Source organism: Pipistrellus hanaki (assembly GCF_964339955.1).
Source record: "Pipistrellus hanaki genome assembly, chromosome: 2".
NCBI lineage: Eukaryota > Metazoa > Chordata > Mammalia > Chiroptera > Vespertilionidae > Pipistrellus > Pipistrellus hanaki.
The window spans coordinates 198,791,474-198,806,027 of record NC_140504.1 but is presented as its reverse complement, the minus strand read 5'-3'; the positions used below and the strand labels follow the sequence as shown (position 1 = coordinate 198,806,027).

Genomic DNA, 14,554 nt, shown 5'->3' with positions numbered 1-14,554 from the left:
CCACGGGCGCGCGCACAGCCCTGGGGGCGGGGGGGGGGGGGGGGGGGGACGGCGCAGAGGAGAGCGCCCCCTGGCGGAAGAGCAGTGGCCATTCCAGTGTCTCCCCCCGCCCCCACCCGCCTGGAGTGAACCCCGTCCGCCAGGTTGCATGTCCTCGGCCATCAGGGCGGCCTCAGGCCGGAGGTCCGGCCGGTCCTGGGACCTGCCGCACGGGGGCGTCCGTTTACTGCCGAGGGGCGTTGGCTTCCCGGCGCCCCGCCCCGTCTCCTTGGCAACTGGCCCTGACCCCGCCCCTTCCCCCAGCACTCGTAAACAGGAAGTTGGTGTGCGCTTCCTGCGCGCGAGGGGCGGGAGCGATTGTGAGCAGCGGCGGGCCGAGCCAATCGTGGAAGGCGGATGGCGAAGAGCCAATCGCGGGAACCGGAGGGGGCGTATCCCGAGGCGGGGCTTGAGAGGCGGAGCCAATCGCGGCGACCCAGGGGGCGGGGCGGCACAGGACGGGCAGGCTGGGTGGAGGCCGGACGGGCGGCGGCGTCCGGATCCGGCCCGGGTCCGGGTGCGCGGTGGCCGCGGCGATGCTGCAGCTGCGGGACTCGGTGGACTCGGCGGGCACGAGCCCCACGGCGGTGCTGGCGACCGGCGAGGAGGGCGGCGCGGGCGGGGGGCGGCCGGACCCGCCGCTGCGGCAGACGCTGTGGCCGCTCAGCGTCCACGACCCCACGCGCCGCGCCCGCGTCAAGGAGTACTTCGTGTTCCGGGTGAGGCGGGGCCCGGGCCGCGGGGCGGGGGCGGGGGCAGGAGCGGCGGGCGGAGGCTGACCCCCGCCCTGTGCCTGCCGCAGCCCGGCACCATCGAGCAGGCGGTGGACGAGATCCGCGTGGTGGTCCGGCCGGTGGAGGACGGCGACATCCAGGGGGTGTGGCTGCTGACGGAGTAAGCGGGGCGCCGGGCGGGGCGGGAGGCGCGGGGCGCTGGCCGGTGGGAGGGTGACGGGGGCGCGGGGTGACGGCCGGCGGGTGCCCCCGCAGGGTGGACCACTGGAACAACGAGAAGGAGCGGCTGGTGCTCGTCACCGACCAGTCGCTGCTCATCTGCAAGTACGACTTCATCGCGCTGCAGTGCCTGCAGGTGGTGCGCATCGCCCTCCGCGCCGTGGACACCATCTCCTGCGGGCAGTTCCAGTTCCCCCCGAAGTCGCTCAACAAGTGAGTGTCGGCGGGGCCCAGCCCCAGGGCCTTCTGGGCCGCCGCGGCCCTAAAGTTATTCTGGCACCAATACGGCTGCTGGGCTGGGGGGCCAGGCAGCGCTTTCCTCCAAGGAGCTCCGCTGCCCGCGCTCCGCCCGCTCCCAGAGGCGGCGGCAGCGCCGCGTTACCTGGAGCTGATCCTCGTGCTGGAGCGGTTTCCTAAAACCTGAGCCACCAGGCAGGAGTCTGGGCCACCGGGTGACCCTCGATGGCAGCGCTCCGAGGGAGGTCTGCAGGGCAGGCATTCACCAGGTGCCGGGTCGGCTGAAGGAACTACATTAGAGGTGTCCCTCGCAGAAAGCCCCTCTGTATGGTCCCGGGGCCCGCCACACCTTAGTCGTTACTGCCCCACTCACTCCGTTTCTCAGAAAGCACGGACTATTGAGTGAATGTGAGCACATACACGAGTGTCTGGTGACTGGCCAGCGGGTGTGAAATGGTTCCTCTGGAGGCTGCTCGCTCCCGAGGCCAAGGCCTCCTTCAGCCACAGACGGCTTGTTAATGTCACACCCGCCTGAGCCGCACCGTGGAGGCCGTGGCCGCTGGTGAGGCCGGACCGTTCTCCCCCCGCAGGCGAGAAGGCCAGGGCATCCGGATTCAGTGGGACAAGCAGAGCCGCGCCTCCTTCATACACAGGTGGAACCCCTGGTCCACCGGCATGCCCTACGCCACGTTCGTGGAGCATCCGATGGCCGGTGCGGACGAGAAGACGGCCTCTCTGTGCCAAGTAAGAGCCTGTGGCCGCGGCGCCCGGCGGGGTGTGTGTGTGAGTGTGAGTGGCGGGGGTCTAGGCCTGCACTGCCCGTTGTGGCAGCTGCATGTGGCTGCTGAGCTTGGAGTGGGTAGCAAGACAGGAAACACGCTCCTCATTTTCAGTAATGTTGGCTGACTTAGGGCTCTGTGTCCCATGTGACTGGTGGCCACCGGTCACGCCCACTTCATAAGGTCTCGGAAAGGGCCCCGAGGGCTTTGGGCAGGGCAGCTGACCCGCCTGTGGCAGCGCCAGGCAGGCTGCGTGCTCATCACCGGAGGCCTGGCCAGTGGTGAGGGCAGCGCCGAGGCCCGGGCAGGGTGCCCACCAGCTTGGCGTGAGGGTCGGTGGCTCCTGTGGCTAAGCCGCTCAGGCCTGTGGAGAGCGAGGCTCCGGATGGCGGTCGCCCAGCAGTGAGCACAGCTGTGACCGAGGCTTCCAGAGCCCCCGGAGCCATGGTAGGGGCTGGGCTGGCGGCTTCCTTTCACGGCTCACTCTCGTCAGCTGTTCTCTTTTCCCAGTTGGAGAGCTTCAAGTCCCTGCTGATCCAAGCTGTCAAGAAAGCCCAGAAGGAGAGTCCCCAGCCGGGACAGGCCACCAGCGTGCTGGTCCTGGAGCAGCCGCTCCTCATCGAGACCTACGTGGGGCTCATGTCCTTCATCAACAACGAGGCGAAGCTGGGCTATTCCATGACCAGGGGCAAGATCGGCTTCTAGGCTGCGGCGCCTCGGAGAGCCGGCGGCCGGATCGGCACGGCCGGAGGCCAGCTCGCCCTGCACGCCAGGTCCTCCCTATACGGGTCTGAGTGGGGTTACAACACAGTCACATGACTTGTATCCTTGAGGTGGGTGTGGGCACGTGGTCACACACTGGACAGGCTGGACTGCGCGCAGCTGTCCCTGCTGGCCGCTGCCACCTCCGGGAGCCTCCTTGGGCCTCCCCATCCCCGCCCCCACTGCCCCTGCCTGCCAATAAACGTCCTGTGGTTGCACGAGCGTCCACTGGCCGAGCTGGGCAGCGTCACCCGGGGCACCTCACCCCAGTGCCTGTGTCACAAGTCAGTCACACTGTTTCCAGCCTGGTGCGCGGGCACGTGACTGCGTTTTAAAGCGAAAGACAAAGCAGCCCGCAGCCCGCCTCTCCCAGGCGGACAGCTGGTGAGCAGGTGTCTGATGGGGGCTAACCACACCCCTGGCCCAAAGCTGCTGTCCCTGCAGGCCACTCCTGATGAGATGCCCCGAGCAGCCTGCCCGAGGGGACAGCTGCTGCGTTCTGCGTTTGTCACGTTTGTGTCTGAAAAGGGAAGTGCTTCGTTTGCTTTTAAAGAAAGTGCTTCAGTGAGGAACCGTGCTCTCACGCAGCTGCTCCCACAGATCCAGGCTTCGCCGGGGTCTCCTGGCCTCGCGCCCAGGGAGCCCGCCGCCCCGCGCAGGCCCCGTGCGCTGGGACTGGACACCTGATGTGCTCGTACAGCACAGGCTGGCCGTCCCTCCTCACTCCCAGCCCTGGGCGGCTGGACGGACCCAGACACAGCGCCTCCCTGGGCAGGCTGCCCGCACAGCCGGCCCCGAGCCTCTGGTTCAGGTAGTAAAGGCATTTAGAACCGACTGGGTGCGTTCCTTTTCTGAAGTTATTGAGACAAGTGCAGCAACCGAGCCGGTCCCTCTCCCGTGAGTGCATTCCGAGGCCCAAACTGCTCTGTCCCCGGGGGAGCGGCCCTGGCTGGCAGGGTGGCGGGCTCTCGGCTCCTCCCCTGCACCAGCTGCCGGTGCGGTGCGTTCAGGGCCACGGCCAGGGCGGAAACTCCCCCAGGACCCACTCAGCAGGTGGGACTGACCTTGACCGCCCGCCTCGTGGCTCACCCTCCAGGGCCGCAGGCTCCTTCCTGTATCTCAGAGACGGTGACGGCAGGAGCTCGGAGCCAGCACCCTGTCTCTCCCGGGGGGACGGCTGCTGGGGGCTCAGTGCTTCTCCTGACACGGAACCTAGAACTCTCCATAAGAAAGCCAGCCAGCCTTTATGAATTAGCAAACATTTAAATTACAAAACTACAGCTTTACATCACACGTATTTACAGGAACGCCTCGCTTTACATCGTACATATTTACAGGAACCACGGAGCCTGAGACCTGCCCCGAGCTCGTTCCCCACGCGGCACCGCGTCTGCTCCCCTTCCCACAGCCGCCACGCGTCCTACGTGTGGGCACCCAGCTGCCCGAGGGCGCCGTCAGCCTCTCCCTCCGTCTCCAGGAAGCACAGGCAGAAGCGGTCCTTGCTGAGCAGGGCCAGCGAGGCCCCCGTGACGTGCCAGCACAGAGAGAGGACCTGGAAGTCCCCTGGAGGGGACGTGGCCAGGGTTAGGGCAGGGGGCCAGGTCCCCGGGGAGCAGCCCGCAGCCTGTGGGGGCGGGGATGGGGCAGGGACCCAGCTGGAGCCCAAAACAAACCCCTCAACCTGGCAGGGCCTCCCTCCAGAGCCCAGAGCCTCAGCCCCCGAGTCCGCTCACCTTCCCCGGGCACCTGCACAGACACGCAGCCCGCCGGCGACCACAGGTACACCTTGCTGCCTCCCGAGCAGATGGCCAGCCGGGGCCGCTGCGGGTCCCACTGGAAGGAGCGCACGGGGCCCAGCTGCTCCAGCACCACGAACAGCCGCAGCTTCTGCATGTCCCACACCCACACGGCGTTCGGGACGTTGTCTGAGGGGAGACAGGTCCACGTCAAACAGCGCCCCCCCCACTTCCCCCCGCCGCCCTGGACGTGGGCCCTGGTCTCCATACTGCACACCAGCCCAGGGGTGGGGGGTGAGGGGCGTGTCATGCTCCCAGGTCCGAGGGCCTCCCGTCTCTCCCTCAGGCTGACCAGCCACATGGGCCCGTGTTGGTTTAACGGCCCTTAGAGGAAGAGGCGGGGCTGTCGCGGGGCCTGGGTCCCTGTCCACCAGGACGGAGCGCGTGCAGAGGCGCTGGGCAGGGCGGCGCAGCCTGCCCAGCCTCTGGGGAGAGCCCGCCTTTCAGCAGCACGTGGAGAGGACGCCGCGGGCGGGCCTGTCAGCTGACGCTCCTTTCAAACCGCTGGTGCCCGGCCCGTGGGCAGTGAGCGGGCGCAGCCCAGCGTGGGCACAGCGCTCACCGTTCCTCGTGGCTAGGAAGTAGCTGTCGGGGCTGAAGGCCAGCAGGCCGACGCCGATCTTGGGGTTTGCTCGGTCAGCAGCGGGCTTCAGCGTCTGCAGGGACACCGGCACCGCGGCGATCTCATCTAGAACACGAGACCCCTCAGCACGGCGCACGCACACGGAGACGCTGCAGGGCCCGCCATCCTGCCCACCACGGGCAGAGCCTCGGACCCCGCTGCTTGGTTTAAACAGGAAGAGGCATCAGGCAAAGCATGAGGGACAGAAGGGCCAGGGCACTGGCGTGTGAGGTCCTGGGGGTCACCGGCCGCAGCACGGGCCTGCCTTTTCCTGCTCCTCCCAGGCCCCCCAGTCCCAGTGCCTCAGCCTGCACCCCGCTGTAGACTTCTCAGATGAGAAAGGGCGTGTGGGACAATGTTTAGGGAAGTGACAACACGGGGTGCTACATTAGGCTCATGTCAATTCAGGGTCACCCGCTGTGACAAACACCCCCATGGGGGTGCCGAGTGTGTGGGTGGGGAACACCTGTGCCTCCCCTAAAAGCTGCTAAAAAGATCGTCGAGGGGAAAGAGGAAGACAAGACCAGAAGCGTGAGATGCTGACGGGGCGTGGGCAGCGCGCTGTGTGCCCGGCGCCGCGTTCTGGGCTCCCCTCAAAGCGGGCCTGATGCCAGGGCACCAAGGAGACCCAGGCCCGCAGCCGGGATGCACGCCAGCCCGCCAGCCTTTCCCGCGGCCACTCCTGACCTCGGCTGCCCAGGGAGTTCCACTCTCAATGGAACAAGGCCCTCTGCCCTCAAAGCAGACTCCAGGGCTGACGTCTGCCAACAGAATCCACGGCCCCGGGAAGGACCCCGCTGCGCGTGAGGCGCCGGGCAGGAGGGGCCTCTGACGAGTGCGGGGCAGGGAGCCCCTTCCACAAACAAGGAGGCTCACACTTGCTCTCGGCGGCCCTGAAGGACGGGCAGGCGGGCCGGCCCAGCGCCCCCCGCGGGCTCTTCTCCGCTTCCTTGTACACCACCTGCAAGACAGGGACGGCGGTGCTGCCGCTGCTGCTCCCTCCTGGGGTCTGTGTGGGCCCTGAAAGCCCCCCAGGCACGAAGGTGTGGCTCTGTGGATAGAGCATCAGCCTGTGGACTAAAAGGTCCCAGGTTCAATTCCAGCCAAGGGCACATGCCTGGGTTGTGGACTCGACACCCAGTAGGGGATGTGCATGAAGCAGCCGATCAATGGTTCCTTCTCATCACTGATGTTTCTGTCTCTCTCCCTTCCTCTCTAAAATCAATAAAATATATATTTAAAAAATTACATTAAAAAAAAAACCCACGAAGGTCTGATGGGGGACAGCTCCACATCCCCTCAGCCTGTTAGCAAACGTGAGCACCTCCCGGGCATGAAGGCTCGGAGCTCCCCAGACCGGGCTCTGTGTCCCCACTGTCTCCCCTCCCCCTGGCACCTTCCCACCTGTGTCTGGGCACTGCCCGCCCGCTGCCTGGCACACTCCTCCCCATCCTGCACCACGTCCCCATCTGCCCTGTCCCTCAGTGGCAGCGTCCCCGCCCCCCCTGGGAGCCACCAGCTCCCCCAGCCCTCGCCCTCCACCGCGGGGCTCGGCGGCTCTGTGTGGCGGGCAGGAGGCCGGACAGGCAGGCGCAGATCAGAGATGAGCCATCGGGGGGGAACGCAGGGCAAGGCTCCGCCTGACACCAGGCAGCGCGCGGGCAGGAAAACGCCCGGCAGTGAGTCCGTGGCCATCCCGCCCTCTGGCGATGATGGAGCTCCTGCATGGCAGCCTCACCGCCTCCCAGCGCCGCCCATGGAGACGGGCACGGCTTACCACGCGCGGGTCACTGATGGCCGCGGGGTGCGCGAACTCGGTGAGCATCTTCCAGGTCACGTGGTTGAGGATGCGCACCTGAGGGAGGGCCACGTGAGACCACTGCGTGGGGACACCCGCCCCCGGGGGCCGTCCTGGGCTCCCACAGCGGCGCCCTGCCCACCTTCCCGTCGTAGCTCCCGACGGCCAGGAACTGGCTGCTGGGGCTCCAGGCCACCGACTTGACGCCCAGCGACCACTCGTACGCACAGTATGCGGCCAGCTGCCGGCCGTCCAGGGAGTAGAGCAGGACCTTGTACTGCAGGCGAGAGGGGTGCCCGTTAGCTGAGCGCCCAGAGCCGGCGGAGACAACTGAGCAGGCGAGGGCGAGGGCGGGGGGGGGGGGGGGGGGGGGCGGGCGGTAACCAGACAGAGCGGTGAGGCTGCGGGTGGGACCGGCTGTCAGCGCCGCAGCAGAGGAAGCTTCGGACGACACGCGAAGCACCTCCTACCTCCAGGCAGGTGTCCCACGCCGCCAGCACGCAGCCGTTGGGGGCCCACTCGATGCCAGCGAGGTCCTGGGTGTCCGTGTCAAAGTGCTGCCACGGAAGGGGAGAAGCAGGTCACGTGGGAACTGACGGTCGGACGGACGTGTGCCTGTTGTGCAGCCGATGCTGCTTGCGCGTCCAGTGCGCGCTTTCCTGAGACAGCGCCGGCGGAGGCTGCCACCGTCCTTCCCGGCTGTCACGCGCCTGAGTGTCCGGAGTTCGGGGGCGCGGCCTGGCCGCCCGGCAGCACTGCCGCTTCTGGTGCGGCTCCACCTGTGCACCGCTCTCCCCGCTGGAGGCCTCCCTGAGCTCTGAGGGCGTTCCAGAGGGTTCTGTGCCAGCCTGCCTGTCTCCCGCCTGTAGCAGGGAGCACCACTGAGCCCCGGGCCCAGGGGAGGCCGAGTCAGGCTCAGCCCACACTCCGCCTGACGGGACACGTGCCATGGAACGGCCGGAAGGGGAAGGGCTCCCGCTGGCCGGCCATCCGCTCAGCGCCCGGCCTCACCAGCCCCACCACGGCTCCTGGGCGCTTCACCCGCGGGCGCTCTGCCGAGTCGCAGGCCGCACGCACCCTCGGAGACGGGAGTCCTGCCTCCCAGGCCCCGCGGGGCGAGAGCCGGAGGACAGCGGCCCGGACGGAGGCGCTCACCCGCAGCAGCTGCCAGTCGCTGCAGACGAAGATGCTGACGTAGTCCTTGCAGTCCCGCCTCTCGGCCAGGGCCAGGTAGCGGCCGTCCCGGGAGAAGGAGATTCCTGCCCAGAGAGGAGAGGGCTGGACCCAGGGGCAGACACGGTGGCATGCCGGTGATTTCAAGTAAGAGGTGCAGCCCGGGCAGACATGCCAGCGCGGGGCCCGTGAGGACGACGCAGCCTGCCCGCTGACCCGCAGCCCCGGACTGTCCTGGCTTCGGGACAGACCACGGGGCTCTCAGCCATGGCGTCCGCCTGTCCCTCCTGAACCCGGTCCTTTGGAGGAAGGAGCTTCGAGCTAAGACTCTGGAACCGATGCAGGCATTTCCTGGAACGGCGCCGACAGCGCCCAGGTCCCCTTCCCGAGGCCTGAGCGGGAGGGTCATCTCCGCCGGGAAATGCTCACACGCCAGGGAGACACCCGCTTCCAAACCGGAAGTAGATGACCAATGGGCAACGGCCCTGCGTTCCAACACGAGCTCCCGACCGCCGAGGCCACAGAGCGGGAGACCCCTCGTTACCAGACGCCCCCCCATCACGTGGCGGACATGGCACTGTCGCTGCGCCGAGCGGGACACCCACCCAGCCTGGGGGCCCACCCACCTCTCAGCGCGGGGTGTCTGCCCCACCCCCTCCCCGATGGCCAGTGACCACCCGCCACGCAGCCCTCCTCTGGGACGTCCAGCTGGGGCAGGTCACATGTCCCGGACAGAGACCACAGAGTCAGCAGGAGACGGAGGTTCCGGGTCAGAGCCCGTAGTGTGAAGTGGGCCTCCCCCGGAGACGGGGAGGGAGGCCACGGACCCCGAGCCTGCCGCCCTCACAGGCGCCTCGCCCTGGGGCGTTGGAAGGGGCCTCTCTCTGGAGGCCGGGAAACATTATTCACAGACGGACACTCGGGGGGGACAGGCTTCAGAGCCACCTGCGGGGAGACAGCGTGATCGCCGGTGGGCCCAGGAGACAGAGCGGCTGGGGGCGGACACACCGACCAGGCGGCCTTCAGCCCGAGGTGGACATTTCCCGCGATCGAGAGCCGGCCCCGCACTCCGCCACTCACCCTGCTGGCAGGCCTTCGGGTACTTGATGTACGAGACGGACTTGGTGCACAGGGACCAGACCGTGATCCGCAGCTGGGAGGGAGGGGAGGAGGGGGGGGAGGGGAAGGAGACACGTCACGTTACAGAACGAGCCTCTGAGCCCAGGGGAGCAGCGTGCGGTGCTGGTGCTGAGCCCGGGGCCGTGCTTCCTGCCTCACCCGCCCACCACCGTCACGGTAGACGCGGCTGTAACTGGCTATAAAGTCATTTTTTAACTGGAGATAAAATTATTTTATTGCTACTTCCTAACTGTAATTTTGTTACTGTTAATGAATCAAGTTGTAAATATCTGTGCTTTCCGATGGTCTTAGGTGACCCTGTCGAGACCCACAGGTTGAGAACCGCTGCTGTGGAGCCTGAGACCATCGGAAAACACAGATGTTTACATTACCATTCGTAACAGTAGCAAAATCACAGTTAGGAAGCAGCGACAGAAATAAGGTTCTGGTTGGCGGTCACCACCACATGAGGAGCTGTATGAAAGGGCCGAGGCGTCAGGGGGGTGGAGAACCTCTGCCCTAGGGGCTGGCCGTGCTCTGACTGAATAAATACACCCAGAGGCCCAGCTCACCGAGCGCCCAGGGCTCAGGCTCAGCAGGAGGCGGCTCGGGGCTGCGGGGCTGCGGGGCTGCGGGGCTGCGGGGCTGCGGGGCTGCAGGGCTGCGGGGCGGGCCGGGGGTGGAGGAGGGAGGGGTGGTCACTCACGTGGAACTCGGTGGTGTTGAGGATGTGGCGCCCGTCGGGGCTCCAGCAGGAGGCCACCAGCCCCGCGGAGCCCTCGTCGATCCGGCAGTGCCACTCGGGCTGCTCCAGCGACCACACCTGGTCCAGGAGACACGCGGTCGCAAACCCACCAGGCGGCACTGAGCCTAAAGCCGCTGCAGAGTCAAGACACGGGACGCTGTCCCACCCTCTCTCCACGCAGGGGCGGCGGGGCACCCAATCCCCACCCTTGGGGGGAGGTGGCTGTGGACGCCTCCCTGGCTGAGCTCCGAAACAAGACCGTCTCAGTGCTTCCCAAGCCCACCCCGCGGCTGGCGGTCCCCTCCGCCCGGTCCCAGGTCCCAGGTCCGGGGAGTATTTCCCTGCAGAGAGGGCGGGGCGGGCAGGGAGGCCAATGGGGAAAACAGCCAACAAAGGGGACAGCTGCAATCCTCCCAGCAACAAAGGCGAATCTTCAAGAAAAGAGCCCTCAGGGTTTCCATTTCGGAAGGACCTGAGCTCGGCTCTGGCTCTGAGGCCTTTCTCTCAGGCCGGAGGGCGGAGGGCCGGGAAGGAGGAAGGTTGGGGGAGGGGGGGGGTCCGCAGGGCTCCCCGGACTGCGCTGCCGCCTACCTGCACCAGCCCCCGCTTGTACATGGCGCACAGGATGAAGAGGGAGTCGGCCGACCACTCCAGGTGCTGCACCTGGTCCAGGCAGGTGAACAGCTGGAGGACCTGCAGGCTGCGCACCTCGCGCACCACCAGGCGGTACTGCGCGCAGGAGGCCTGGACGGGAGAGGGGTGTCATCCGCGCCCCGGGCCCGCACAGGGCCTGCCCGCGTGGGGAGCCCTGCCCCTCTCTCCTCTCTGACACGCTTTCTATCTAGACGGTTCCATGCTTACCCCCAAGTACACGGCCCATTCTGAAACTGTCAATGAAAAGATGAGTTGAAATACACAAACCAGATGTTAAAAGGGTTATATTTCAGCATAAAGTAATATTTTAACACTCTCTACTGAAGTAATTATCTGCTCCTTTCCTATTTTGTTATAATAAACACATTTTTTATTGGTTTCAGAGAGGAAGGGAGGGGGGATAGAAACATCAATGATGATGGAGAATCACTGAACAGCTGCCTCCTGCACGCTCCACGTGGGGACCGAGTCCACACCCAGGCACGTGCCCTGACCGGAATCAAACCTAGGACCAGTCCATAGGCTGGTGCTCTATCCACTGAGCCACACCGGCCGGGGCTTGCCTGCTCCTTTCTTATCGGCACCACAGAACTACACGTGAGGAGGAAATGCACCAAGAAAGCTCTGCCATGAGCCGCACCTCGCCTGCCGGTCACCTGCAGACCATCTGTAGGGCCCCGGGGCTCACGGCTGCGGGTGGCAATGACCACAGAAATGCCAGCTCCCCCTGCCCTGAGCCTCAGTCTGAGCCGCACCAGCAGAAAGTCAATGTACATGTTCTAGATTCCGCAAACCTCAGGGCGCTTCCTAAGTGCTCAGTATTCTGCAAATGCCGCGAGCCAAAGGCACTACACCCCGTCTGCCCCAGGTCCCGGCACATGCTCCTGGGACCCTTGGAACTTCCTGGGTGACAGGGGCCTCTTCTGTTCTACCAGGGGCCTCGGGGGAGGGGCCTCCTGGAGGGCCCTGCATGAGGCTGGTCACAGAGACCAGGCCATCAGGAGTTTGGAATTTCAGCCCCACACCCCATCCCTTAGGAGGGAGAAGGGCTGCAAATGGAGTGAATGGCAGACCAGACCTCCGGGAGAGCTTCGGGGGGACACACATCACGTGGGGAGGGTGGCACCCCGGCCCACAGGGACAGACTCCTGCACCGCGCCCCCCCTCCCCCCCCCGCCTCGCCCTGAGCCTTCCTGGGCGGGCTGGCTCCTGCCCCCACCACAGCTGTCAGGAGCTGGAAAGGAAGTCAGTGTGCCCCCAGTCCTGTGCGTGCGGCAGCGGATGAATCGAACCCGAGGAAGGGGTGGTGGGAAAGCCCCTGCGGCCGGATCGGACAGAAGCTGTGGGGCACCTGCCGCCCAGGCCCCGCGGCTGAGGAGCAGCCTCGTGGGACTGAGCCCTGCACCTTGGGATCTGCCTCCAGGCGGCTGAGGAGCAGCCTCGTGGGACTGAGCCCTGCACCTTGGGATCTGCCTCCAGGGAGACGGGGCAGACTGAGGTCCTGGCAGGCCGGCCGGCTGGTGGCACAGAACTGCTTGGCGGGGAAAGCCCACACGTCTGGGGACCAGAAACGACGCGATGTAGGTCGTCAAGGCGATGGTAAGGAGGGCACTTACTCCTGGCACTGCCTATGAACTGCGCGTGTCCGTGCTGCTTCCTGACAGGCTCATGTCCGGGTCAGCAGCCACAGCTGAGCAAGTAGCTCCTTAGAGCACACGGAGCTGACTGCAGACGGCATGGCAGTGTGAAGGCCAAGGACCCGTTTCTAACAGTTAGTTACTTCAGTTTTTCTAAAAAATATATTTTTACTGATTTTTTACAGAGAGGAAGGGAGAGAGATACTCAGAAACATCAATGAGAGAGAGTGAGTCATTGATCAGCTGCCTCCTGCACACCCCCCACTGGAGACGTACATGCCCCTGACCGCAATCGAACCCAGGACCCTTCAGTCCACTGGCCAACACTCTATCCACTGAGCCACACCGGTTAGGGCACGACTCTTTCTCTTAAAGGCTTTCCAATGACAACTACCTCCCAAGCCCCACCTGAAACAGCTGCCTCTCCCCCAATCCTGAGGTCACACACTGGCCTCCTGGCATCTCTGAAAACCTGAGCTGATGGGGCACAAGACACGTGGCCGGGCAGTGTGAGGAGGGCGTTCTGGTGAAGGGGAGTGGGGAATCCCCACTGAGGGGCGACTGAGGGGGCGTCGGAGGCGGCGCCCGATTCTTCCCTGACTTTCCAAACAGGTCTGAGCCCTGCCGACCCGGGTGTTGCTGGAATCCTTACGCTGAATCCCGGGCTGCGCTTGCCGAGAGGACAGTGTAAACAGCGTGTCCCCCCAGGACTGCTCGCCCTGCTGATCGCATCTAAAGACAGAAATCCCGATGGAGGCCTCAGGAAGCGGGCAATGGAGGCGGCTCCGGCCGCGAGGGCCAGGGGCCCCGCCCCTCTCCCCACAGGCACACTGTGTCTGAGGGATCTGTCCCCGGGGCTGCTGGTCGGCCCGGCCCTAAGCTTCATGCACGGGAAGCTCAGGGACCCGGGCATCCCTCTGCACCCCGGGAACGAACAGCTCCCGCCCGGCAGTGCAGGCAGCTCTGTCACCTGGACACCAGTGCTAGTTGGTGGCACCACTGACTGGGCAGATGGTGAGACCACAAAGGGGGCTGGGAAGGCTGTCCCCTTGCAGAAGGCAGAACTGTGTCTGCTTTTCTGTGGCAAAACCACCACTAGCCGCTGTCTGCCGTGTCCTCCGTGTGCAAAGAAAGCAAGGCTGCCCTCTGCCGGGGCAGGTGGGCTCCCAGGCGCGGGAGGCGGGCACCTGTCCGGGCCCCCGGCCCAGAGCCAATGCCAGATTACCTGTCTGCGGCACGTGACCAGGCCCTGCGCCCAGCTCACCTGCCCGGGTCCCCGGCCCGCATCCCGCCCTTGCCGCCCCCCGGCTGCCTCCACCCCGGGCCCCGCGGCCGCCTCCGCTCCCCTATGCGAGTCCCCACGGAGGGCCGGACCTCGGCCCAGGCCCGCGGCCGCTCACCAGGTACTTGCCGTCCGGGGAGAACTTGCAGAGCTGGCTGGACAGCTTGAACACCTCGGAGAAGTTCATGGCGAAGCCGCCCGCCGCGCCGGAGCCCGCGCTGCACAGCCCTCGGAGCCCGCCGCAACCGCCGGCCCGCGCCCGGAAGTGACGGAAGCGGGAAGCGCTCCACAGCCTATCGGGGCCCGTGCACCCGCGGAGCATTGTGGGGCTTGTAGTTCGCTCTCCCGGCACCTCCACCCCTTCTCGCGAAGCGGGATTTGCGAGGTGCCTCCCTCCAGCCAGGGCTGCCGAATAAAACGCAGGACACGCACTCACATTTGAATTCCAGATAAAGAATGAGTCGTTTTTAGTGAAATAAGTTCTATTTTATACTATTTTAAAATATACTGCAGGGGACATATACTAAAAAATTACCCGCTTATCTGAAATCTACATTTCACGGGCGTCTTATGTTCTGAGTATTTAGATTTACATCTGTTTATATTCTTACACGTAAATACGTTTAGGCGTAAATACACTTATATTCCCACATGTATTGTATGCCAATATATAATAGTGTCTGTGCATATGTTTTGTACATGGTGCATGCACTTTCGTTTTTGTTTTGTTTGTTTTTTGCTAAATCAGGCTCCCCGCCTGCAGCGAGCCTCCCCCTCGCCGCGAGCGCCCCACTCGCGGTCCGATGCCCCCCAGATCCGGGGTGAACGAATTGGACGCCCACTCCGCGCGGAGAGCGAGGGGACGCGCCCGCCCTCCGCACCACGGAGCGCGCACCCGCGTGGGCGCCGGCTGCGCGGTCTCTGCTGCCCACCCTGCGCGCGGGGGCCGTGTCCTCGC

General features: G+C 65.4%; 2 protein-coding genes across 4 annotated transcripts; one reads left to right on the top strand and one right to left on the bottom strand.

Moving 5' to 3' along the window:
- The first annotated feature begins 471 nt into the window (after positions 1–471).
- TPRG1L (tumor protein p63 regulated 1 like) lies at positions 472–3,039 on the top strand. Of its 2 annotated transcripts, none has more exons than XM_084875844.1 (5): positions 472–758; positions 842–933; positions 1,029–1,205; positions 1,820–2,172; positions 2,212–3,039. In XM_084875844.1, the coding sequence occupies exons 1-4, from the start codon at positions 576–578 to the stop codon at positions 2,133–2,135; spliced, it is 768 nt and encodes a 255-aa protein (XP_084731970.1). In that variant the 5' UTR covers positions 472–575; the 3' UTR covers positions 2,136–2,172; positions 2,212–3,039. The 2 variants fall into 2 exon arrangements, with proteins under 2 accessions (XP_084731970.1, XP_084731969.1); XM_084875843.1 differs by having other exon boundaries at positions 474–758; positions 1,820–1,973; positions 2,519–3,039.
- A 559-nt stretch (positions 3,040–3,598) lies between these two features.
- WRAP73 (WD repeat containing, antisense to TP73) lies at positions 3,599–13,852 on the bottom strand. Of its 2 annotated transcripts, XM_084875819.1 has the most exons (12): positions 13,715–13,852; positions 10,615–10,767; positions 9,985–10,101; positions 9,240–9,312; positions 8,142–8,245; positions 7,457–7,543; positions 7,129–7,263; positions 6,966–7,043; positions 6,065–6,149; positions 5,129–5,254; positions 4,504–4,695; positions 3,599–4,333 (listed from the first exon to the last, which is right to left on the bottom strand). In XM_084875819.1, exons 1-12 carry the CDS (start codon positions 13,781–13,783, stop codon positions 4,191–4,193), a joined length of 1,362 nt encoding a protein of 453 aa, XP_084731945.1. In that variant the 5' UTR covers positions 13,784–13,852; the 3' UTR covers positions 3,599–4,190. The 2 variants fall into 2 exon arrangements, with proteins under 2 accessions (XP_084731945.1, XP_084731946.1); XM_084875820.1 differs by lacking the exon at positions 10,615–10,767.
- Between the last annotated feature and the right edge of the window lie 702 nt (positions 13,853–14,554).